The sequence below is a fragment of the Esox lucius genome, chromosome 8 (genome assembly GCF_011004845.1).
Source record: "Esox lucius isolate fEsoLuc1 chromosome 8, fEsoLuc1.pri, whole genome shotgun sequence".
NCBI lineage: Eukaryota > Metazoa > Chordata > Actinopteri > Esociformes > Esocidae > Esox > Esox lucius.
The window spans coordinates 24,894,996-24,920,388 of NC_047576.1; the positions used below are offsets into that span (position 1 = coordinate 24,894,996).

Genomic DNA, 25,393 nt, shown 5'->3' on the forward strand with positions numbered 1-25,393 from the left:
GTGATTGGAGGTTTTAATGGCTTCATTTCAGAAAGAACAGGCTTTAGGTAAATTACGGTCAGATAGAACATTTTGGCTATTGTGCAAGTAATTGTGCATGTAATTGCGCTGAAAACCACTTTAAATACAACCTCTTTTAAAACAAAGACCCTTTCTCACATTCAAGTAAATACTGAAATATTGTGTCATTCAATAGGGAAATCTAGAACAAAAAAGCTGTCATTATACAAAAAACTGAATTTATGTGGCATAAATTATTGTTATCTGTCATTTAAAGTCTTTGGGGAATTTTATGAGATAACAAATTGTACAAGTGCTGCAGTGCAGTGTGTAAACTAAATACCCTGGGGCTTAGCTGAGCAGCAGGGTGGTAGAATTTGGTGCACATAAATGGGGTGTACCGCTGCCTCCTATCTGTTGCCTTAAAGTGATCAATTACACGCTCATAGTAGACAGTCAGTCGTGCACAAGCCTTTGGAGTCCTACTAAAAATAAATGTTCAGCCTTTCTTACTAACCCTGATAACTTTGGACTTATTAAAGGACATACGGAATTTGTTGCATGTAGTGAATAAAATAAGGAATCAAAATAGTTCCTAGGCCTGTTATTTAACCTGTGTATTGTGGGTTGGGATCATGTGATAGACGGTGGAATTTGACACCTCAGGCTTTAGAAAACCTAAGCCCACTCACATCTGTATTTGGAACTAGATTTTAACTCAAACATCTGCAGTTTGTAGCGACGAGGAAAGAGGAAGACTTTCCCACTCTTCAATGAGAACGATACCTGTGACGCGGTCGGTTCATAACGCAGCTCGCGCATCTTACCATTGTGGAACATACAGAACCCTAGGATCAAGTGAAGTTTAATAGCTTGGTTGTCGGAAAGTTTTTGAGAAAAATGTGTCCGCATGTTTTGTGATTGAAACTGGGTTTGTGCAAGTATGCCAGAGTATATAAGAGAGAAATCCAGAGAAAGATTTTTAAGGAGCAAAGTGCCATTTCATGTAGATTTGTTTTCTAACGTTGATATTTTCGTCTCAACCTCACGTCCATGATTGAGAAGGTTTTCAGAGTCGTTAAAGGTAAGAATTAAATAAACACATTTTCTTATGGGTTATATACATAACAAGGAATGTTCATTGCTTGTTTTCGCTTAAGCTACAGTAGCTACATTTTTAATTTAGCCCCACGCAAGCTAAAGTTAATGTAGACTATAAAATATGTCAGTTACTAATTGCAGCCTAGTTATGGCAGTCGTGTTCCAACTTCTGTCTGCCTTGAAACGGACTCTCATTGCCGCGCTCTATAATAATCCTTTGAATTTGTGCCAAATATGCCAGGCCATTTGACATGTAATTCAACCCTAGAATATATAAATTATTTTATTATCAAACTAAAACTGACTGAAACAAAATAACAGAAATATAAATCCTACTTTTTGTAATTATAATGGTCATAATAATTAAAATATTTAATGATTAAAAGTCCACTGTTACTAACACTACTAATAATAATTATGATAATAACAATAGCAGTGATAAAGTTATTAAAATGAAACGATCGAGTATTATGAATGAAAAATTAAATGCACATTTTATATTCTTCCTGTCTGTATGCATAGGACTATTTGTTTTCTGAAGCTTTATACATTTTGGCGAAATACGAAAAAAGACATTTATTTTATAAGCTGATACGGTTTAACACGAATGCGTTGTCTAAGTAACAGATGATAAGTATCTTGAAAATCTAACGTTTTATTATATAACGCAATGGATAATAAAATAAAGATTTCAGCCATACCATGCGTAAATTGGTGAGGGAATCCCAGGAGCGCGTGCCGGACTGATGCGCTGCTGCGAAATGTTTATCATTCGATTTCCAAGGTGGTGTCACTTTATTTTATGTCAGTCTGTGCGGTAATATTGAACTCATGTTCTCTTATGTGTTTTCTAAAGAGGGCGACAAAACAGCTACTTGTTGTGTGAGTAAATAGTTGAACCTCAGGACAGTATTTAAGTTTGATCTTCATTTGATCTTCGTAGTCCACCTATGTCATTTTATTTTTTATGTTAGCTATTTTCCACTTGTCGACATGCTGGTTTTTCTTCTAACATGTGGTTAAATATGTGGCTTTTAATTGAATATAAGTGTTTTTTTCGCGTATGGATTAAATACAATTCAGCATTATATTAGAATGTCTGATGATAAAGAAAATACGGATTAGCTTCAAATCTAGTTCATAGATGAAGACAAGTGATTTTAATTCGCATTTACCTGAGACGTGTGCAAATCCCTATCAAGCTAAAGCCCCTTCTTTCTTTCACTCTTTCTCTCTACTTTGTCCATCCCCTCCCGTTCCGCATATCCTTCTCTTCCCCTGTCCTTTAAAGGTATGTTGGACTAATATGTTAGGAATGTTAAATAGGTCCATTGTCTCTTCTCAATGAAATATGGCCTCTTGATTTAACAGTAAATTAAATTGCTAGCTTCTTGATAGATTAATTGCATTAATATAGGTTGGGTGATTTGATTTGAAATTAAAGAAAGGCTATTTATAAAAAGTCTGAGTGTGGACAGGCTAGATAGCAGGATGTATGTTTCCTGTCCATCCATACAGGCTGTTATATTTTGAAGCTCCCTGTATTATCTAACTGCTTTTTAAATGCATATTTTATTTCCCTTATTTGACCTTTGAAATGCTCAGTGTGAAGTGTCAGCATTAGAAAACACAACTGAAAATATTCTCTTTGTCATTCCTGGTTGGCTGATAGGAGTGTCAAAGCCCACCCCCTTGCCCAGATGAACATTCAATGGTTCAACCCTCAGATTATGATGTCCGGATCTAAGCCAAAAGTTCCATCCCATTTTAGCAGACTGAAATTCCAAGCCTTTTTTTCATAATTTCTTACACAAAAAGGGTTTTATCATAATTTACCCAATATGTTTTTTTGACCTCATACTGTGTTAATCCCATCAAAACAACAGAGAAATATATTTTTTCATTCGGGGGGTCCCTGTGTTAGTAGTTCATAGTAATACTGTAGTTCTAGTACTTTCTCTGATGTTAAATGCCTTAACTAGGTCTATGCACCACAAACAGCCCTTTAGTTCGTTATAATCCATGCTGAAATGCATATTGATCTGGTGCAGGACTAAAGTTATATAACAGGCCAGAAAACAGCAGATGTGTTGCTATTTCACAGGTTTACAGAATATCCTTCTTCATAGGCTGAAGCCCAACAGGGTTCCATTTAGTAATCCTCAGGGCGGGACAGGCCATGGGCAGGGCAGGGCAGGAGAGAGTTATGGGCTGCAGTAGGGTCGTGGCAGAATAACGGCAGCCTGCTTTATAGCAGTGAGGGCTAATGAGAGGCAAGGCCTGGTAGTAATGAAAAACACCTTCGTTCCACTCCCAGGGTCAGTCAGAGTGGTAGCCCATTCTTTATAGTACATAGTACTGCCATTATTCATACTCCCACCATAGCTGTGATTGCTTTGTATTATACTGACTGTGCTGTTCGTCATTTGATCGGTTGGTCGTTGGTTGTTTTGCCATACATAGTAGAGTTGGTTACAGCACATTGGTACAGGGTGAGGAGGTTCAGCATATCTGCTCCATACAGGGTGAGGAGGTTCAGTATGACTGCTCCATACAGGGTGAGGAGGTTCAGTATGACTGCTCCATACAGGGTGAGGAGGTTCAGTATGACTGCTCCATACAGGGTGAGGAGGTTCAGTATGACTGCTCCATACAGGGTGAGGAGGTTCAGTATGACTGCTCCATACAGGGTGAGGAGGTTCAGTATGACTGCTCCATACAGGGTGAGGAGGGTAATTTGCAATTATGGCTTTGCGTTATTGCACTGCTTAGAAGGTTCGGTTTGGTCCTCTGAACCATATCTCGGCAAGACATTCATGTACATTCATGGTACATACATGCTTTGAGGAGAGTACATACTCCAGCTAAGGAATTTATTTCAGCCTGCAGGTGCCTGGCCTACCACAAGGAGTCGCTGTGTGTAGGCAATTAAGGCAGCCGTGTCCAAACTCTTACTCATTCCACCCTGCATGGTGATGAGGCGGAGCCAATTTGCACCACCCTCTGCGGGACCCCCGGACTCCATGGTTATGCCATGACCTGGATTTGAACTCCTGTCTGCCATGACGCTGCTGCGTTTCGGGGTAATGACTTACACCACTACAGCAAAATGAATAGGAATTATCATTGACATGGTTAGAAATAATGATTTTTAATTGAAATAATAATTGTATCCTTTGCTTTTGTCAAATAATCCTCCATTTGAAGCAATTACAGCCTTGCGGGCCTTGGATCATTCTAGTTACCAATTGTAATCTGAAGAAATTTCACCCCATGCTTCCTGAAGTACCTCCCAAACATGTGATTGACTTGATGGGCACATCTTACTGTACCATGACCATACAGTCAAGCTGCTCCCACAACAGCTCAATCGGGTTGAGATCTGGTGAGTTTGCTGGCCACTCCATTATATACAGAATACCAGCTGACTGCTTCTTCCCTAAATAGTTCTTGCACAGTTTGGAGCTGTGCTTCGGGTCATTGTCCTGTTTCAGGAGGAAACTGGCTCCAATTAAGCACTCTCCACAGGGTATGGCATGGCTTAGCAAAATGGAGAGATAGACTTCCTTCTTCAAGATTCCTTATACCCTGTACAAAACTCCCACTTTACCTCCACCAAAGCACCCCCAGACCATCACATTGCCCCCCCATGCTTGACAGATGGCTTCAAGCACTCCTCCAGCATCTTTTCATTTGGTCCGCGTCTGTCGAATTTTCTTCTTTGTGATCCGAACACCACAGTCCTGTTTCCAATCTTCCTCTGTCCAGTGTCTGTGTTCTTTTGCCCATCTTGATCTTTTCTTTTTGTTAGCCAGTCTGAGACATGCCTTTTTCTTTGCAAATGTGCCCAGTAGGCCAGCATCCCGGAGTTGCCTCTTCAATGTTGGCGATAAGTCTGGTGTTTTGCTGGTGCAATTTTATGAAGCTGCAAGTTGAGGACATGTGAAGCGTCTGTCTCTCATTTACAACATTAACAATTTCTACACTAACAATTTCTACACTGAATTTCTGATTGATTTGATGTTATTTTAATGGACATACAGTGACCCCAAACTTTAGAAAGGTAGAGTAAATTTTTCAGTTTTCACCATTCTGACAGTTCATCCCAAACCAGCTGAATGGGGTTTAAGTTTGGAGACTGTGCTGGCCATTCCATGATTTGAAGCCTACCATCTTCTACCGTTCTTCTAGGGTAGTTCTGACATAGCCTGGAGGTATGTTTTGGGTCATTATCTTTCTGTAGGATGAACCCCTGACCAACTAGGCATACACCAGATGGTCCTGCAAAAGGCTGTTTTAGCCATTTTATTTCAGCTTTGCCACTCACTCTGTGCCAGTCACCAACTCTGGGTCCAGCAAAAGAGCCCCAGGCTATCATACATCCTCCTCCATGTTTGACAGTTAGTGTCACACACTGAGGATCCATCTTTTTGCCTATTTGACGAAATGCAAAAACCCTGTGTGATGAACTGAGGATTTCAAATTTTGATTCACCAGTGTTCCATGACCCAGAAAAGCCACTCTTATTTTGCCATCTTATCAGTGGCTTTCTTACTACCACTTAACTTGTCAAACCTGCAGCTTGAAGTCCCTTCTTCACAGTTGAAACTGAGACTTGTTGACTTCAACCAGTGTTAAGCTGTGCCACCTATCACGCAAGCTGACTCTCAGAAACTTGTCTTCTGATTTTGTTATGGCTTTGGGTCTGCCAGACCTCTTCCTATCAGTTTCCCCCAGTTTCGAAGTGCGTTTTGGTGGTGTAGGAAACTGTACTCACTGTCACCTTGGCTTTCTTTGCAATTACTCTAAAGGTTTTTGTACATTATTTATTTATTTTTTACTTCTGGCAATTTACCACTTACCCTATCATTTCAGATTGTTTACTGTTCTTGAACTGCTTAAACTTCAATGAAAACAGGAAAGACTGCATTTTAAATAAAAAAAAAACATAAACTTCAACCAGTAAAATGTCTCTTTGGCAAAAAATCATAACCAAATATGATTGTAGTGACTGTTTAAGCAATATTCAAAACAACATTGTATGTCTATGAGAAACCCAAAAAGGAAGTAGTAACCATATAAATATAGGCCATGCTTTATGGTTCCAGGTTACTAAGGGCTTGTTTAGTAAAGATGCAGTCCAGGATTTTTGGTTACTGATTGTGAAAGCGGCACCATTGCCCCACATAGGGTCCAAAAAATTGTGTATTATGTCATTTGTGTGCCAATTTCTGTCCCATGTCATCAAAACCACAAACTTTCAAGCTTTGGATTTCATGGCTCATTGAGGGACCATAGATTAGGTACATACACAATTCTATTTATAGGTTAGGAACCAACGGCGTAGGTTTGTATTGTATATTGGGGTGGGTCAGAGTCAATAGATCCCAGGATTTTCAGTCTGTTCAAGGGGGGTTATACTGACCTGTCTGTAATATTGGGGAGTCATGACCCCCGTCCCCCCTAATTCTACACCCATGTTAGGAACATACAGACAACATTTAGCACATATTTTCCAAAATGGGTTTAAGATATGTGGTTTAAATTAAATGTTTTGTCACAATAGTCCGAGGCTACATCTGTGATGTATGATATTGTTTTATGTTGTGTAGATCCTGAGAAGAGTAACGGCTACTTTTGTCAGATGCTTATTAAGAACCTAATCAAAATCCAAATCTTAACATGGTCTTTTTAGAATGTTTTCAAGTACAACCCCATTTCCCAAAAACTTGGGACGTTGTGTAAAATGTAAAGAAAAACAGAATGCAATGATGTGCAAATCATTTAAACCCTATATTCAATAGAAAATAGTACCAAGTCAACATATCAAATGTTGAAACTGAGAAATGTTATTGTTTCTTGAAAAATATTTCCCCACTTTGAATTTGATGCTAGCAACAGTTTAAAAAAAGCTGGGACAGGGGCTTTTCCAAGACTGGAAAAGTTGTGTAATGCTAACAAAAATCTGTTGGAACATCTCTCAACTATTTTGGTGAATTGGCAACTGATAATTAACATGTTGGGTATAAAAACAGCATCCCAGAGAGGATGAGTTGTTCAGAAGTAAAGATGGGGAGGGGTTCACCACTCTGTGAAAGATTGCACCGGCAAATAGTGCAAATATTTAAGAATAAAATCCACCGTATGTAATATTATTAGATGATACAGAGAATCCGGAGAAATCTGTGTATGCAAGGGACAAGGCCGAAAACCAATATTAGATGGCTGTGATCTTCAAGCCCTGTCTGTAGTGAACATCACTGCATGGCTCAAGAACACTTCTGAAAACCATTGTCTATGAACACAATACAGACGAAGCAGAAAACTGTCCAGTAGTCTGACAAATACAAATTTGAAATTATTTTTGGGAATCATGGACACCGCATCCTATGGGCTAAAGAGGAGAAGGACCATCCCACTTGTTACCGGCGCACCATTCGAAAGCTATCATTCGTGATGGTATGGGGGTGTGTTAGTGCATATGATATGGGTGACTTCTGTGAAGGCACCATTAATTCTGAACAATATATACAGGTTTTGGAGCAACGTATGCTGCCATCCAGACAACGTCTTTATCAGGGAAGGCCTTGCTTATTTCAGCAAGACAATGCCAAACCACATTCTTCATGTATTACAACAGCATGGCTCCGTAATAAAACAGTCCGGGTGCTAAACTGGCCTGACCTGTCACCCGGTGAAAACATTTGGCGCATTATGAAACAAAAAAAAAGACAAAGGAGACCCCGAAAAGTTGAGCAGCTGAAATCCAATATCAAGCAAGAATGGGGATTTCACTTCTAAAACTATAGCACCTGGTGTCCTCGGTTCCCAAACGCTTACAGATTATTTTTAAAAGGCGAGGTGATACAACAGTGTTAAACATGCCCCTGTCCCAACTTTTTTGAACCGTGTTGCTAGCATCAAATTCAAAATGGGTAAAAAATTTGCAAAAACAGTAACATTTCTTAGTTTCAACCTGTGATATGTTGTCTTTGTACTATTTTCAATAAAAAATATGGAGATAAACAATTTCTACATCATTGCGTTCTGTTTTTATTTGTATGTTACGCTGCGTCCCAACGTTTTTGGGTTGTAAAACCAAAGACAGTTGGCTGTCATGCTACAATGCATGTACAGTGTTTTATAAGCATTAAAGGGAAACATTTATTTTTCTGGCAACACAACCTAGTATGTTCTGCTGCTGTATATTTGTTCAAGCTTTGCTTGGACATCCATCATTTAAGTTTTTCTTTTGGTGACATCAAAATGTGATTTGATACAAAATAATGTCATTAATGACTGGGGATTATCACTAACCATTTCCATTGTCAAAACCAACAGCTGTTCACCCATTTGTTTCCGGGAACAATCAGAATGGTTAAATATTTTTGGTTGATTGTTGTAATCATCTTGAAGGTGTTTACATCCAGACTTATTGTGGAGAACAAAATAGCGATCATAGGCATGACATTGCATTTCTCTACAGCAAGGAGTTTGGGTAGCAAGGAAACGTGAGAGTTTCAACTGCCTTATTTATTCAGAATGGTGTGTGTCCCAAACAGCATCATATTCCACGCAGTACCCCACTTTCGACAGAGACCCACAGCACTCTGGTCGAAAGTAGTGCACTATATCGAGAACGGGGGTTAGGACATAACGCTTAGGACATAACGTTTTAGGATGGGAGACAGATGATCAGTGGTTTTCTGTGCGGGGGAAATACTAGGAAATGTAGTTAAAGTTTAGTTGTGCACTCCAAACAGCTTGCTTTCGGGATGCAGTATAATGACACATGTGTAAACACAGCAATCCTCTGCCAGAAAACCTGAGTCACAAACGTGGATGTGATATCTCCAACAGTTCAGGGAAGCATGAGACACCATGCTTGCTCCAATCCTCACTTCAAAAGTCTCTCTCTGACTCAGCTGCTGTAGTGTCACTTGTGAAGTGTTTCTGAAATATTAAATGCTTATTACTACTCGGGTTAACATGCAACTAAGTCTCAGACCATGTCTGTCCTATAAGCTTAGATTCCTGCTGTAAAGTTCCAAAGAACAAAGGGGGAAAGAGCAAGAAACATAAAGAAAGAGAGTGGGTGATTGTGTTAAAGCTGCTGAGTATGTAGCCAAACTCACAGACATAGCGAACCAGTAGCTCCACTAGGGGATAGAGAGAGGCATAGACTTCCAGTGCATTTTGTTTGAGCCTCAGAGCCTCACTCACAGCCCAGTTGAACATCTGCACCACACAAGCTACGCTCACACGGAAGGAGCACGCAGGGAATGCAAACACCCTCCACTTCATTTGTAAAAGACAAATGTAAAAAATGTCTTCCGGACAGGGGCTCATCCATCAAGAGGCTTGGATGGGTCTTCCAGTCTGCTGGGCTGCGTGGGCTAGTGTGGGTGGACATTGGCACTGTTTGCTGCACCAAACACATGCACGCACACAAACACAGGACATTTACCTTGAATGTTCTTAATTCATTTCATGTAAATTTCTGGGTAATAATTTAGCACCACTGAAATGGTTAGTAAAAATAAATAAAAATAGCTTCTTAACAAATAGCAGTTTCTCAATAATTTATTTTGGGCTGCCTAGTAGTAGTGGTCTAACTGGGGATGGGAAAACTGAAAAACAGCAATTATTGGCTATGTGGTCTAAAACCCTCTTTCCTATTGGTCTATTAACTAATTTACTGCTGGTTATGAGTTTTGAGTGAGGAACAGCAGTGGTCACTTAATTTTAACCCTTCTATTCCTCACTCAAAACCTTCCTTTCCAGAGCTGTATATAAAAAGGAAATCAGGTTCATCTGCACTTTGCCTTTTAATCATTCTTGGACATTTAAGTGGTTTACTGTTAAGAAAGTAGCATGGTGTTTTGTTAGGACTGTTGGTGGTCTAAATTCCATCTTAGTCACAGTAGCATTGGATTTATCCGCAATGGAGAGTTATATACAGATTATATCCTGCTGTGTATTATTGTATTCTCATGCAGAATAAATGTAGGGATGTGGGGGATAAGGTGCTCTGGATAAAGTATTTGTTATAATTTATGTTTTTCTTCTTTAATGTGTCCTTATATGGAGTTATAATAAACCGTATTCTGTTAGGACAAGTTACTGTATAGTTTGATATAGTTATAGTTTGACTGTATACATCCCTCTTGGAACACCTGCTATATTTGCTGATTTTAATTAAATGCCTTAATTAATGGTGGGCTGTCAGTTTCAATAAGGCATCTACAGTAATGCTGCCATACCCACTCATTGTTCTATAAAAACTGTCATTTTGGTCTGGTAGTTTAGACTTGAAAAGTTGATTTCCGGAATGCTCAGTGCCTTCCAGAGCCTTCAGGACAGGAACTAACTGCATGGGTGGGTGGCTTCTGTATATTGTTCAAATGTAGTGAGGCATGTAATTAATATGTAAATGTGTCTTAATGTGCTTCATTTGAAGTAACAGGAATTCTGACAGCTTGTTTTTGTTGAAATAATCAAATTTCTAAGACTGTATATTTGTGTAGTAAATGCAGCAGTGGCCATGGTTGGAATGTGTCATGCTCAATCTACTTCAATCTCTATTTAAGTGTAAATCATCTCTGTTATTTAATACAGATCTGGTTAGCTGTAGTTTGGTCCAACATCCTTTCATTACTCAGATGTCCTCTGAGGTTATCCATGATATGATGAGTGCCCAGTGCCCATTGCAAATGTAATGATCTTGGGAAGTAGTATTTTTCTTTAAACTATGACTTCATTGGTCAACTGTCATTTTCAAAAGAAACTTCGTATTTTAGTTATTGAGAACGAAAATGTTAAGGTGTAATCCACCCAAAAACACAAATTGCCATGGTTTAATAATACAAATATATGATTACAATGTACTGTATGTTGTAGCATTTTCTGCATTCCATAGTTAGCAAGCAAGATGAGAAATTTGTAAAAATCTGACTTAAGTTGAATACAAAACCCACACTGCAATGATCTGTTGAGACAGGCTCTGGCTGGCTATGTACATTTTTAGCTAAGTGTCTAGGTAGCTTGGAAACATACTCGCAAAAAATAGCAAAGTCAATATTAGCATGTGAAATAGTTCTATGGTTGTAAAATGTCTTTTCATCATGGTTTTTATGAAGTAAGTACTACTGAATATTAATTGGATGACGCACTGTGTACTTTGAGGAAATGTAAAGTAAAAATATACTTTATGATGGTAATATACATAGATGTGTTCTAGACAAGTATCCCCACACCATTTACTGTCTGATTTGGAAATCTGGAGTGCAGGTTGCTGTTATAAAAGAAAGTGTATTATCCTGTATCACCAGCAGTAGAACAACACATACCTATGACGTGTTACTACAAAATCACTCAGAAGTTAAATGTGTAAAATGTACTATACCCACTAATAGAACATAGGTTTTCACCAAATTGATAGGAGATTATTTTGTTTCTGGATTAAACCTATGGGTGATCATATTTGGCCAAACACAAAGGCATCACATAGTATAGGTACAATTTCAGAAATTCTTGGGAGGACAATGAAGGTTCATAAAGAAAACTGGGCCTACATGACAGCTCAGACCCGGCAGCTATTCCGGGTCCCTCTTTAGCTGAGACCCAGAAAGCAGACCTGTTTTGACAACTCCCTGTCTCTTCAGAGTGGCAGGCCCGATTAAGAAACCCCAGCTAATTGCCTTTCTAACTATGACAGGCCTACTCCAGACCTGTGAACCATACCAAAACTCACGCACCTCCCGTCAACTTTAAATCATGTGCTTGCTGACTGATTGTGTTACCATTTTCCTATTCTGAAGGGTACATAATCTGTGTATAGATATCATTCAACACGTGGCCTACTGTGTCCCAGTAGTTTAAGCAAATGCCTCCAGTGCACAAATGCCTCCTAAAAATGTATATTTAAAAAGGATAACATTTAACATAATCCAAAACTAGAGCAAACGCCTAGTTTTTTAACTGCAAAAACTCATATATTATTCATATATTTTTACCTGATGAAGACTTGCATATGGGCTTCCAAACAACAGAAGATGAAGGAGCTGTGTGTAGACTAGGAAGTGATCTCCACAATTTTTGGAAAGCCTCTACGCACCAAACCACACCAGACAAAGGAGAGAGTTGTTGTTTCCTTCACTACTGTATGTGGTCCGTATCTGTGGTTGAGTGTCATGTATAGTCGACTCTAATGACTCACCACAATAGTCATGTGTGCAATAGAACCATATGCTTCATGTTTGGCAAGCCACTGACCGTAGTCGTTGGCAAGACAACACAAACTGATGAGGGCTCCAGGCTAACTGTCCAGTGACTCAACATCACATTCCTCAAAGTTGTTGCTGGCATATTTCACATTGTCTTGCTCTCTAAGCTGTAAACACAAGGACATATTTTCTCAATGACACTATACAAGTCCGCCAAGTTAGCTAACTTCAGTATATTCGGTAGGGTAAAATATGTATTCATTTTGCTCTGGCTTGAGACAATTGTATTCATTAATTCATTCACTTGACTGTAGTGTAAACGGTTTGGAGAGCATTCTCTCTCCCAGTTCTCCTGTCCTCTACGATGATATCTGTGTGAACGGATTAGATGTAGACTACACCCAGTGACAGAGTGATGGCTGAATGGGCTAAGGATGTGTAAGCAGTAGCAGCTGGAAGTGAAACATTAAAACCGCTGAATCCATGTGGGTGTCGGTGTGGGGGACTGGGAACTGAGAGGGGGGTGGGTAATATATCCTGGGCCTTGAGGTTCCTGACAATAGCCCTGTCGATGGATACAATACCCTTACAGGTGTGTGCATGCTTTTCTGTGTTTGCGCATTATGGGTTACGCTGTGAACGGTGCTGAGCGAATACGTTATGTACTTCTACCCTAATCCTCACCATGGATTTGTGATGATGATAAAGGTCAGGCCTTGGTTAGTTGTTTTCCAGGGTGCTCTGAGTGACAGAGCCTAAAAGTTGAACGGAAGCCGCAGAGCACATCAGAGCACTTTGTGTCTGAAGTTGGGTAGATTGGGTCCCTGGACAGAAGACCTGATTGCTGTGTTGGAAGACAATCAGGAGGCACTCGATTCTAAAGAAATCCCAATGCCCATGTGGTCACTAAAGATACCATGGTCCATATTGTAAGAGTCGAGGTGTTAAACCAGGTGTCCTCACTACATTTCCAATCTTGCCATCAATTTATCAAAGACTAGCCTAAGCCGCTTGATCCCGCAAGTTTACATTTATAAGTTGCTCGGATACCAGTCTGGTTCGGCTGAGTATGTTTATGTTTGGATCCGGCGCACTTTTATGAATTATGGGTGTGGAGGTTGGGTTGCTCGATTTGGATAAAATATTGAATCGCGATTTCTTTGACAAATGCAATTACAGTTATGATTTGCGATTTTCATTCATAGGTGTAAACAGGGTAGATTATCTCACTTACAAATAGAGATCATAGCCTACATAATGTACTATTCAATTTAATAAAAATCAGGTAAAAGTTCAGTGTTTTCTATGTTACACATAATGCCAATTTGAAGGTGCAGCCTGTGTCGAACTATTCGTTTAACTGCTCATTTAATGCAATGTCTGTGCCGTTGCCATAGATGGTTAGGCAAAATTGCTCAACCCTTGGTATATTTTCTTTCTTTGTAGGCATCGACATTGAAGCCAAAACTGTTATGTTGTGTATGTTACGGACATACGACACATGCCCGTAGCCTCGCGTGAAGCGCATATCATTCACCTTTTTTGGGGATGAAAATCACGTAAATTGGCGAATATTGCACATATCAGTATCAAATTTCGATAATATTTCAATTACATGTGCAGCCTCTAGGTGATGATGAGTACTCAAGGGTCTGTGCAAGGCTAATCAAAGCCTCCTTATCATCCCCAACTTCCAATTAACTCAATACAGCATGGTTTTGGTTGGTCTAGGATGGGCTAGCCCTGCTCTGTTATGGGTTGTCCTAGCGCTTGGCTGGGTTGGTCTAGCAATTATCTGTATTGGTCTAGCCTTGGCCTGGTCTGTAATGGTCTAGCCCTGGTGTGGTCTGTAATGGTCTAGTCCTAGTCTGGTCTGTAATGGTCTAGCCCTGGTCGGATCTGTAATGATCTTGCCCAGGTCTGGTCTGTAATGGTCTATTCCTGGTCTGGCTCTGCTCACAGTGCCCATATGTGTCTGAGGAGTTATTTTATCTTCATGTCTCTGGACTCATCAAAGCTTGTGTAAATTCTCTATTGGTGTAGAATGCACCCTTTTAAGGGCAGGGTGTTCCAGTCCAACACTTAACCACCATGATTAAGTATGCAGCATTACAATGACCTATAAGCCTAGCTTACTCTTCCATCCTGGCTAAACAGTCAATCTATCCTTCTAACTCTATTACAAATTCCTTGTCTGAGTTCCCAGTGTGCAATGTTTGGGCCCATAGGGTTCGGGTCAGAAGCAGGTCTCTGTAGGAAGTACTGTGCTACTTGGAACACAGACATCTTGCTGTTTTGTCCTACTCATGTTTCCCTGTATTTACGGTCACTTTCCTCTTCATGCTAGTTACTTTGTTATTATTTTTAAGTCCAAAGCAACTCCCACCAGTCTTGGGAGATTCAAAGTTTTAGACCACATATTGCCAAGCTGTTCTGGTTCTTTATCACACTGCTTGCTCAAAAGTACTCCCTGGCACCTATCTGCTTGGAGAAGATAACATTCACTGGCCAACAATCACTGTTGAGCTTGCAGGTGACTTGACTTACCACAGGGAGTTTACACAGCGCAACAAGGCTAGGCAACTAGCTCCAGAAGGTGCTTAATCAATTTGCACCAACCCATGCAAGAACCCTCTGCCAGTATGCCGTGACATAGCTTTAAGTTCTTATAGTATCTCATTTTACTGGGAATAATAGGATATTGAGTACCGTTCCCTGGGTTAGGGTTGTGGCGGCCAGGCTTGCTTGGCTGACTGATGTTGTGTAATAGGAGCCAAATCTTCTTCTATGCTCATGTGTTTAGTGTGAACTTTGCAGCTTGCCAGTCCAAGTTGTGTCTGCAATGTTGTGTACAGAACTTTAATCTGTCGTCTCTGTATAGGTCATAGAATAGGATTGAAATCAGACTCACCAGTTGTTTATAGAACACATGGATGATCAAATTGAGGACAATTTTAAACCGTTAAATGGTAAGGCAATTAATCCTAATTTACGAGGTATGTTTTATTGGTGTCCTTTTATTAGTTAGTCTGATCCAGGAACAAATTGTTTTGAACAGAAAAGCTTGGCTGTAAGCAGGAAAGATTGCATCTCTTTTTAAAACTTTCTCCAGCCGTATCTTGTTGTGAGCATATAAAAGCTGTCTTTCTGTTCTGGTTGGACGAGACAGGAATACGTCCAGCCGCAAGGACTCACACTAGCTACAGGATCCAGTCCAACCCCATGAACACACTAGCTACAGGATCCAGTCCAGCCGCAAGGATTCACACTAGCTACAGGATCCAGTCCAACCCCATGAACACACTAGCTACAGGATCCAGTCCAACCGCAAGGATTCACACTAGCTACAGGATCCAGTCCAACCCCATGAACACACTAGCTACAGGATCCAGTCCAACCCCATGAACACACTAGCTACAGGATCCAGTCCAACCGCAAGGATTCACACTAGCTACAGGATCCAGTCCAAACCCATGAACACACTAGCTACAGGATCCAGTCCAACCCCATGAACACACTAGCTACAGGATCCAGTCCAGCCCCATTGACGCATATTAGCTACAGGAACCATACTAGCCCCATGGACACAGTAGCTACAGGAACCAGACTAGCCCAGCCCCCTGGACAAAGACTAATTGTAAATGAATGTCACAAAGGTGTTGAGATTGACAGCAGGCGTATTTGTCCTCTCTCCCCTGGCAAATCCACCTGACACCTATATTTCTGTCTTTGAACCCTGACCCTGCAAAGTGCCAGCAGCACAGAACGAGCTGTCTATATTAAGGGAAACTCACCATACTTTCTCCTTAGCACCCGGTAGCCTCCGACCTTGTTGCTGTCACAAATGACACCATATTCTGTGTGTAGTGCACTGGGGTGAAACGTAATGTGCTTTATAGGTTATATGGTGCAATTTGGGACATAATACATGTAATGTCATTTATAGTGGAGTTAGAGTTGCTGAAAACAAACCAAGGGGTAAGCTAGCTATCAACTTGCTACTTGTTGTTTTCCTCCTCATTCTCAATGAAACTTTAATGTAAAGTTCTAGATGGACTGACGACTGTAGAGGACAAGTAGGGAGAGGAATGTAGTAGATGTGGTAATTGTTCAACACACTGCTTCATCTTTACAGATGGAAAAATGTGGAGGAGGCAGGAATTGTCAAATGCCCAATATCACCTGAGGAACTGGAAGGTGAGTTTACTTTTGTAATGATTATAATAATCCCAACAAATAACAACAGCAAAACACTTTGAAATCCAAACAGTCATTAGCATGAATAAAACCTCCTTAATGAAATAAGGACATTTGGGTCTGAAGGTTTGCTTGCTGGCTGGCAGCGTGTTTTAGCCTATGGCTGCAGTGGTATATGTTTCAGCCTTATCATTTTCCACTACCTGGCCAGTCTGATCTGGGCCTTTGTACTGCTGCCTCCGGAGAAACTCATTTTATAAGTGCCTCGGAAACATTACCCCTGCTAGGCCCTGAAGAGTGTCGGCTGTCAATTAAGTAATTAAAGAGGCAAGGTGTTCGCCACAGCCGGTTCCCTGGTTTGTCAGTGGACTGTTCAATAGAACTGGGTTAAAATACTATTTGGAATCTTTTGTGACTGTTGGATCAGCCTACCTGTATTGATGGCGGACAGGCTTTTCACTTGACTTCCATTGCAACAGGTATGCTAAATAAAGCAGAACAAAGGTCTTTGATGTTATTATGAATAGTATTTGAACTCAGGTGGGTTCCAGTGGGCCCTGGGAATGTCCCCATGTCAGACTATGGGGCTAGAGTCTGGGGGCTGCTGTGGATGGGACAGTAAGGACAACGATCCGGATCACCTTACCTACGACAGCTTGGAGTCCCACAACCTCACAGGGATTATGTAACACACAATCAAATCATATGACAAACACAGGCAGGTGACCTCCTATCTGTTCAGTAAACTGGTTGGTCATCCCCAAGTGGTCATTATTGCTAGGCATAAAACAAAACTACGAGGGGAGAGAGATGTGTTCTTTAATGTGTGAAGCAATTCTGTGGTTGTTGTCTGCTGTTTTTACGGAGGACATTGTCAGGTACATGTGTGGTCAAGAATTTGGTTTGTCTGGTGGTAGACCCAGGTTTAGATCCTGCACCTTACTGTCATAGAGATAAGCAGGCCTTCAAGCCAGATATATCAATTATATTAAGTCTGAGGCTGAGGCTCTGAGCTGTTAGTTGTGGTGGTGGTGACACTGCACTACCACCAGCTGTGGTTAGTATGTCTGTCTTTTTTATGTTCTCTAGACACTTGTGTTGCTGTGTTTATAGTATGATTCTGTGTTTATGTTTATTTACCAGTGCCATATTTAATTTGTCTGCTGCCTATGTCGATTATTTCCCTATGTTTATTTACTCAACTACATTTCAATGTCACTCCTCTGCTTTTTGTCTGCTTGTCTTCTGTGTAATGTTGAATACGTTGTAATTGTTTCTTAAGTAACTGCTATTGCTCTCTGTACTAACTGCCATAGGTTCTGTAGTAACTATCATAAATTGTATAGAGACTATCATAACTTCTGCAGTAACTACCATAACCTCTGTAGTAACTGCCATAACGTCTGCAGCAAGTACCATAACTGCTGTGGTAATGGCCATGTCTTCAGTAATAAGTACCATAACCTCTATAGTAATTAAAATAAGTTCTGTAGTAACTGCCGTAACTGCTGTGGTAACTGCTTTGGTAACTGCCAAACCTTCCGTAAAAACATTATGTATCTCTGATGCTGGGAGCATTGTAATGACTGTAGTAAACGCTAATGGTGTGATGACATGCACTCTCATCATCTCCCTACCAGATGATGCTGTGGGTATTGGCCTCTCTGTTGACGTTGGTGGAGGGAGTGTTTTCTGAAGAGGACCTCAAAGAGGCCCACGCTGAGAATCTCCATGTCCAGGAGGGGACCACCGCCCCCAGGGCTTGGTACCCAGACCACTACCCCGAGGTCCACGAGCTTGGAAAGGAGCAGGACAGCCGTGACCTGTCCTTCTGGCCCAGTCTGTCAGGTTAGTACTTTCTCAGAACTCTCCATGAGCTCAGATGGGTCAAATGCTGAATGTCTTCGCAAAAACCATATCCCATGAAGGTCCTGGTCAGAACACAGGGACTGGGGTGCCAATGAGGAGGCAGACGTCTTGTTTTATGTCCAATAGCAATCAGGGCCTGATCATTGGAATTCTGAATGGTTTGGTCTTAGACAGACTTCTTTACCGAGGAAATACTGTTTAGGAAGGAGGAATATAAAAAACAGTGTCCTTCCCCATGTAACAAAAACTCAGCGGAGCACAGTGGGCAGACCCAGTGCTGTTTGATGACTCCCACATAGCAGAGACCTTGAAATACTGTAACGATACACACTTTCTTATGGTGCTACTCTTCAGAGATACTTTGGCTGCATCCCAAATAACATCTTGTTCCTTATATTGACAAGGGCTCTATGGACAACTGTGACACGCTGTCCTCAGGAGTACACACAGGATTAACACAGAAGTAGAACTAAGTGGTATACAACTCAGTGGTAACAAGATTGAGCTATATTCAGGAGTAAAAACAGTAGCAACAAAGGAGTAACTCACAGGACTAATATAGATCATGTATGTCTTTGGTTTTTACTGCTCTTACTCTTTTACTGACTGCACAATAATCATGAAGTAATTATATGTATACAAATATCTCCCCAAAAATGAATGAAATCACTGGGGAGGAGGTTTCTTTGCAGCAACACTCTGTCAGAGGAGATTCCCTAAAGCATGAGGAATATTTCTATAATTGTTTAAAATTATTTAAAACCCCTGTGACGTGTTATAACATGGCTAGAAGTGGAAGCAGTTGAATTTTTCTTTTTTGCCTGGGGAACATTTTTATTTGAATTTATTTTCTTTTTTTGTAAACAATGCGGCATGAACTGACAAGTGTGTTACTGTAACTCTCCATGCAGCAGCTCACACATTGAAATAATTAATTCTCCCTAAGAAAACCCATTAAGCAGCACAAATAAGGAGACAATAACGAGTAGACCTACAAACCTTCAAGAGTTCAAGGCAAAACCACACTCAGGTCAAAAGAATGTTGAAAGAGCTCTAATTACAGGATTAGGAATTACATTATTTTAGTCGTCATTTGCACACAAGGTCAAAACAAAGGTCAACCACCCTTTTAACCCCACCCCTCTAAATTGGAGAGGGGTGGAGGGGCTGCCAGATGGCTGTAAATATGGCTAACTGCCTTGCTCAAGGGCAAAGCCATACCTTGCCAGTCCTACCAGTCAGTTCCTGGCTCAAAGCTAACTGCTGGTCTACCTGCAGCCGTAATCCACGTGACCAGGTGAAGTAAAAAAAACTGTTATACATTAAACATACTGATGGGCTTTAGTAAGTTAATGGACGGAAATGTCTCCTTTAAAATATATTTCACACAGAGGAACCTTGTTTTTCCTGCTGGAGAGCAGACAGATGCTCCTCCTCTTCTTCCTCTCCTCCGGTGGTAATCAACCTACACTGTGACAGCACACTTAGCGCCATTCCACTGATAACAGGAGGAATTTAACTCCCGGTTTCAACACTACTCGTATCTGTTTTCAATTTAAACACACATGCTCTCTCTCCCCCACTAGACTAGCCCAAACATAGAGACGCAGGAAAGTACACAAATACACACACACAAGCAAGTACATACACATACTGCTGGGTGCAGAAGTACCAGCTAAACTGTGCTCAGTGGCCCATTACCCAACAAGACTGTGAGAAGTTCACCTTATTTCTAAAGGCCACAGCCAGCATCTGGAATGTATCTGAAATCTGTACGCAATTTAATGTTCTGTTTTTTTAGACCTCCTTAAAGAGTTCACAGGTTTAGATATTCACTATTAAGTCAGTTACCTATAGTTACGCCAAAATCCAAATTGATCACACAATGTATCCATGAATAATGTGTAGAAGTGCTGTACAGAGGTCATTGCATCACCGTTCAATTCACCTGCTCTCTCCATGTGTCTGGTCTCCTTCAGAGAGCCTCGATGTCGAGGACGACGGAGATCACTACCCGAGCAGGTGGGAGCGCTCGCCCCCCGACACCGAACCTTCCCGTAGAGGCTCCCGCAAGAACCGCAGGAAGCCAAAAAACAGCAGCCGGGACTGCCGCATGGAGCGAAAGGAGATGCGTGTCAGAGACCTGGGCCTGGGCTTCGACTCAGACGAGATTGTCCTGTTTAAATACTGCGTGGGGACATGTCTGAGCTCCCGGAAGAACTATGACCTGGCCCTCAAGGCCATGACGGAAAACGGGAGTATCTCCAGCGAGAAGGTGAGCGTCGGCCCCTGCTGCCGGCCCACCCGCTACGAGACGGTCTCTTTCATGGACGCTCAGACAATATGGCAGACCATCAAGTCGTTGTCGGCAGCTAACTGTAGCTGCGTGGGTTGACGGGCCGTTCGAGGAAGTCTACCTGCAGGACACACATGCATAAAGAAGCTTCAGGGTGAAGAGAGGAAGAGGCTGAAATGCCTTTAATGTAGTAGTGGGCATTAAGGGTGAACCAGAGCCAAAAGCTGGGTCTCAGTTCGACGTGGATCCACTTTTGTGTGGAAGCAGGCCTCTTAGGTGGTGGGAGCAGAGGATAGAGATACAGCCTGTCAAACCTTACACCCAACCGAGGAGCTGCGTCTTCAGTCAGGGGCCAGGAGACTGGAGAGGACTGGAGCTCGTTGGCAGGTCCTGGGTTGGTTATGTCCCCTGTGATAAAAGCATTGTGCCCCAAGAAGGCTGGCTATCACATGCCTACAACCAGGATATGTGAAACAAATGTCTTGGACCAGTGGACATTTACTCTTAACCAGGAGTGGAGCATCATGGGTTACGGGGCAGCTAACGTTTTAGAGGGCTACACATTTTAAGACTAAATACTTTGATATGAAGAAATATTATGAAGTGAGAAGTTGTTTGTTTTCAAAGTCTCTTCAATTAGACCAAAATCACTTTATGGGGTTATGCATTGCTATGTTTCCTTCTTCAAGGGCAGCTCATCCACACTGTGGTTGGTGGTGACAAGGTTGTTTTCAGCCAGTCTTAGGACTCTCTCAAATCCCAGTCTATACACAGGCTATGGGAATAAAATGAAGCACACAGTAACTAGACAATGGCATTCAAGTGATTCCAACACTAAGCACACGCATCTACTCTTACAACAAAGCAAAACAAACTGTACTACACCAAACTGGATTAGCTGTAAATCTTGAAGAATCCAAAACACTTGTAGCTTAGCCCAATGTGTTTCCTTTCTATAAACAGTGTGTAGTAGAATGCTATGACAGGGCCAAGGTGAGTCAGGGCTCAGCCATACCTCCCGCTGCCTAACACACATCTTTCATCATAGTTTATTTTCACCTCTGAACATGGCACAACACCGCTGTCCCCTGAACATTTAGGATTTTGAAGATTACAAAGACTGAGCATTATGGTAACTGTTATTATAAATGTTTGTTATGCCATATCTTATTGTGATATAAAACATCTCATACACTGTGGCATTGTTTATCAAGGTGGTGTTTCTTATAGAAAAACATAACTATTGACAACAGTTTAATGGGCCACATATGTGGCTGCCACTCCACACCTGACCAATAGGAATGGAGACATACAGAAGAAATAATGACAATAAGGTATATATGTAGTATGAAAACAAGGGGAAGGTTTACATAGTATTCTATCACACATAATGCAAACTTGTATATACTATATATATATACAGTTTATATTGATATAGTATTGAATGAATCAATTTCTCTGTTCTTCAGATAGTTGTTTGTTAAGCGACGGTATAGAGTGCCCTCCAGAATTATTGGCACCCAAGGTACATTAGCACAAAAGGGCTGTGAAAAAATTGCATTGTTTTTTATCAACATGATCTAACACTCAGAAAATCATATGAACCAAATCTTTACTAGTACTAGTTGTTTTATTCAAATGTTTTTTTATTGGCATCCCTAAAAAAAATATTTACAAAATCCAATTGATGTATATTCCGATTAAGAGTTTACTTTTTAAAGTTCATCAGAGTCTTTGGGAACTCTTAAGTGGTCACCCATAACATCCTGTTTCACTTGGGTATAAATATGAGACAGAAGCTGAACTCCCTCATCCATGAACATGGGAAAGGCCAGAAAACACCAAACAAATGAGACAAAAGGTTGTTGACCTTCACAAATCAGGCAATGGCTATAAAAAGATTACTATGCGCCTGAAAATACCCATCTGCACTATTAGGCAATAATTTAACTGTAAATGTAAAACAACTGTAGATCTGATGAACCTGTCTGTAACAAATATTTTGTCCACATGCACAGTGAGAAGGATAGTTCAAGTGGAATGAAAATGTCTAAGAATCACGGTTGAAATATTGTATCTTTGGTCTCCAAGTCTCCCAAACTAGTCTCCATGCCAACCAGTTAATTGGAGGGATTCCCAGAGGAAAGCCTCTGCTTTCCCCAAACCAAAAACGTAACCTCCTTGAGTTTGTTACGTTTATTGGAACTTTGATTGGAACCAAGTTCAATAGTCAGAATTTTTTACTCCAAACACAAGAGGTTGGTTTAGCATAAAAAGAGCCATGGGCATACAGAAAATAACCTAATCCCCACTGTGTGGTGGTGAATATTTCATTTTGTTGGGCTTTTTGACTTCCAAAAGCCCAGGGGCCTTCTTAGGATGCATGGTACCGTGTATTCCATCAAGTACCAAGAGATTTTAAGCCAAAACCCGACTGCCTCTTCCAAGATGGAAAAACTGAGTTGTCGTTGAATCTTCCAGCCGGACAATGATTCAAAGCCTACCTCCAAATCCACCCAAAAATGGTTCACTGACCATAGAATCAAGCTTTTCAATTATAATAATCAATTATTTATTGATGACAGTTTATTTTCTTTGATCAGATATTGTTTTATTAAAGATTCACATCATTTTTGACTGTAAGATCAAGCTGATAAATACTAATAAAAAAATCTTAACATTTTGTTCATATGTAACTAGTGTGCCAATAATTCTAAAGGGCAATATTTTCATATTTTGGTGTTCAGAATACAAATGAAGCATTTATTATTATTCAACTGCTGGACATTTTACAGTATGTGTCCATAAAGAAAGGTCGTATTTTAATCTCTATGTAATATGCATATTGTGTACATTATAGTTCTGAACCATTCTCTCAGGACAGGGCTGTTTTGTTTTACAAAGATACCTCTCCTCTGTCTCATTGTAGTTGGATATCAACCGGGTATCAAATGTAACGATCTTTCTTTTAACACTTTCACAATTACAAACAATCAGGAAAAATATGTTTTGATATGTTGTGGTGGTTCATTAACGGTCTTAATCTCTGTTTTCCACCTGGATCCCACCACCCACTGAAATACCGTGAATCTAATGTTGTAGATTTTGTGGTCTAACCCATCTAACTACAGTATGTGCATGACATGCAGGGATTTTTTTTTAACTGGTAATGGTTCACAGCACTATGTTTAGGGATTGACAAAGTGTTAACAACACACAAGATGGCACGCTTTTATTCTGCCTTCAGTACAGGTCTGGTTGTGGTTCTATGAAGATGCAGCAGCTGGTGTGATTCATGTGTAAAAACATTGGGCTTCTCTCTTTAAGTCCCAATTTAATTTCCCTGTTAGGTGCTGTGCATCTCTTTATTATCATTTTATTGTAAGATTATCACCTTATTAGGGACAGTATTTATTAGATCTAAATTATTTATTTATTGTAATTTCATGTTATACGCTTGGTATTACTAATATCATACATATCATTTATGAAGTGGCCATGTATGCCTTTTATTTTACTGTTGTTTTTTTGTTGAGCAAGAATGTTTTGAAGTGTCTCTCTCTATCACACACACACACACACACACACACACACACACACACACACAGACAGACAGACAGACACAGACAGACAGTGCATGTACTGTAGGTGTATCCATTATGCAGTATCGTTCTATATGAACCAGACAACGAGCCAATATAACCTGGTGTGACATTCTCCAGTAGCTGTCAGTTACATGTGATGCCAAGAGATAAGTGCCAGACGCTGGCAAGGTATAAGAGACCAAATACCTTTGTTTCCATTAGATGTATTAGTTCTGATGTCTAACGTGTACCCTACACAAGTACACAATGAACTACCATTAGCTATGCAAAATGATGATCCTGTGTAGTTAAGGTCGCAAAAATATGCAAACTTTCTGCTGCGCCACAACTCTAATTCTAAATATATGATTGCCTCTTGCGTAGATAGTTGCATTCTTTTGTTGCGTAGTTGTGTATGGTATAAATTAAGCTTTAGTCAGAGACAACAGTAGGCCTACTCATTTTCATGGGGCCTTGTTGTAGTTAAATATACATGTACCTTATTATCCAGTGTTTAACAAAGACAAAAAATGTTGGTAATTATAAGTAATATATATACATATTATTATATTATTATAATTTCATGTATTATTATTGGTATTTTTTATTATTCAGTTCATGTTGTTGTTGTTGTTGTTACTATCATGTCTGAAAGGTCTCATGGACACTATTTTTGTACGTCTACAAGAAATGAAATAAAATATTATTTAAACTTGAAATGGCTCTGTACACCCAATCACATGAAAAAATGTAGCAAAAAGATACACAATATAAATATGTTAAATTAACTCATAATCATCACATGCATCGCTGCATGCAGGTCTACAGAAAATTCCTTTTACTTCATGGCTTGGTTTTTGCTTGTGGTGTGTGGAACATTATGTGTGCTTTCTAAATCATGTCCAATCAACTTAATTTTCCACAGTTTGACATTTAAGTTCTAGAGACATTTCAAGGGTGATCAAAGGACACAGTGCATCTGTGTTCATTTTTGAGTGTTTTGGGAAAGGGTCTGAATACTTCTACATTTGAGATATTTAAGTTTTCAATAAACAGGCACAAACTTCTAAAAACATGTTTAGGGTTTTTCAGTGTAGGGTATCAAGGTTAGATTGATGGCA

General features: G+C 40.3%; 1 protein-coding gene across 2 annotated transcripts; it reads left to right on the plus strand.

The window, feature by feature from the left end:
* The first annotated feature begins 759 nt into the window (after window positions 1-759).
* On the plus strand, window positions 760-24,804 carry LOC105011891 (neurturin). Of its 2 annotated transcripts, XM_020049134.2 has the most exons (5): window positions 760-1,084; window positions 3,984-4,184; window positions 16,462-16,523; window positions 18,164-18,371; window positions 20,372-24,804. In XM_020049134.2, exons 3-5 carry the CDS (start codon window positions 16,470-16,472, stop codon window positions 20,785-20,787), a joined length of 678 nt encoding a protein of 225 aa, XP_019904693.2. In that variant the 5' UTR covers window positions 760-1,084; window positions 3,984-4,184; window positions 16,462-16,469; the 3' UTR covers window positions 20,788-24,804. The 2 variants fall into 2 exon arrangements, with proteins under 2 accessions (XP_019904693.2, XP_010870631.2); XM_010872329.3 differs by lacking the exon at window positions 3,984-4,184.
* The last annotated feature ends 589 nt before the right edge of the window (window positions 24,805-25,393 follow it).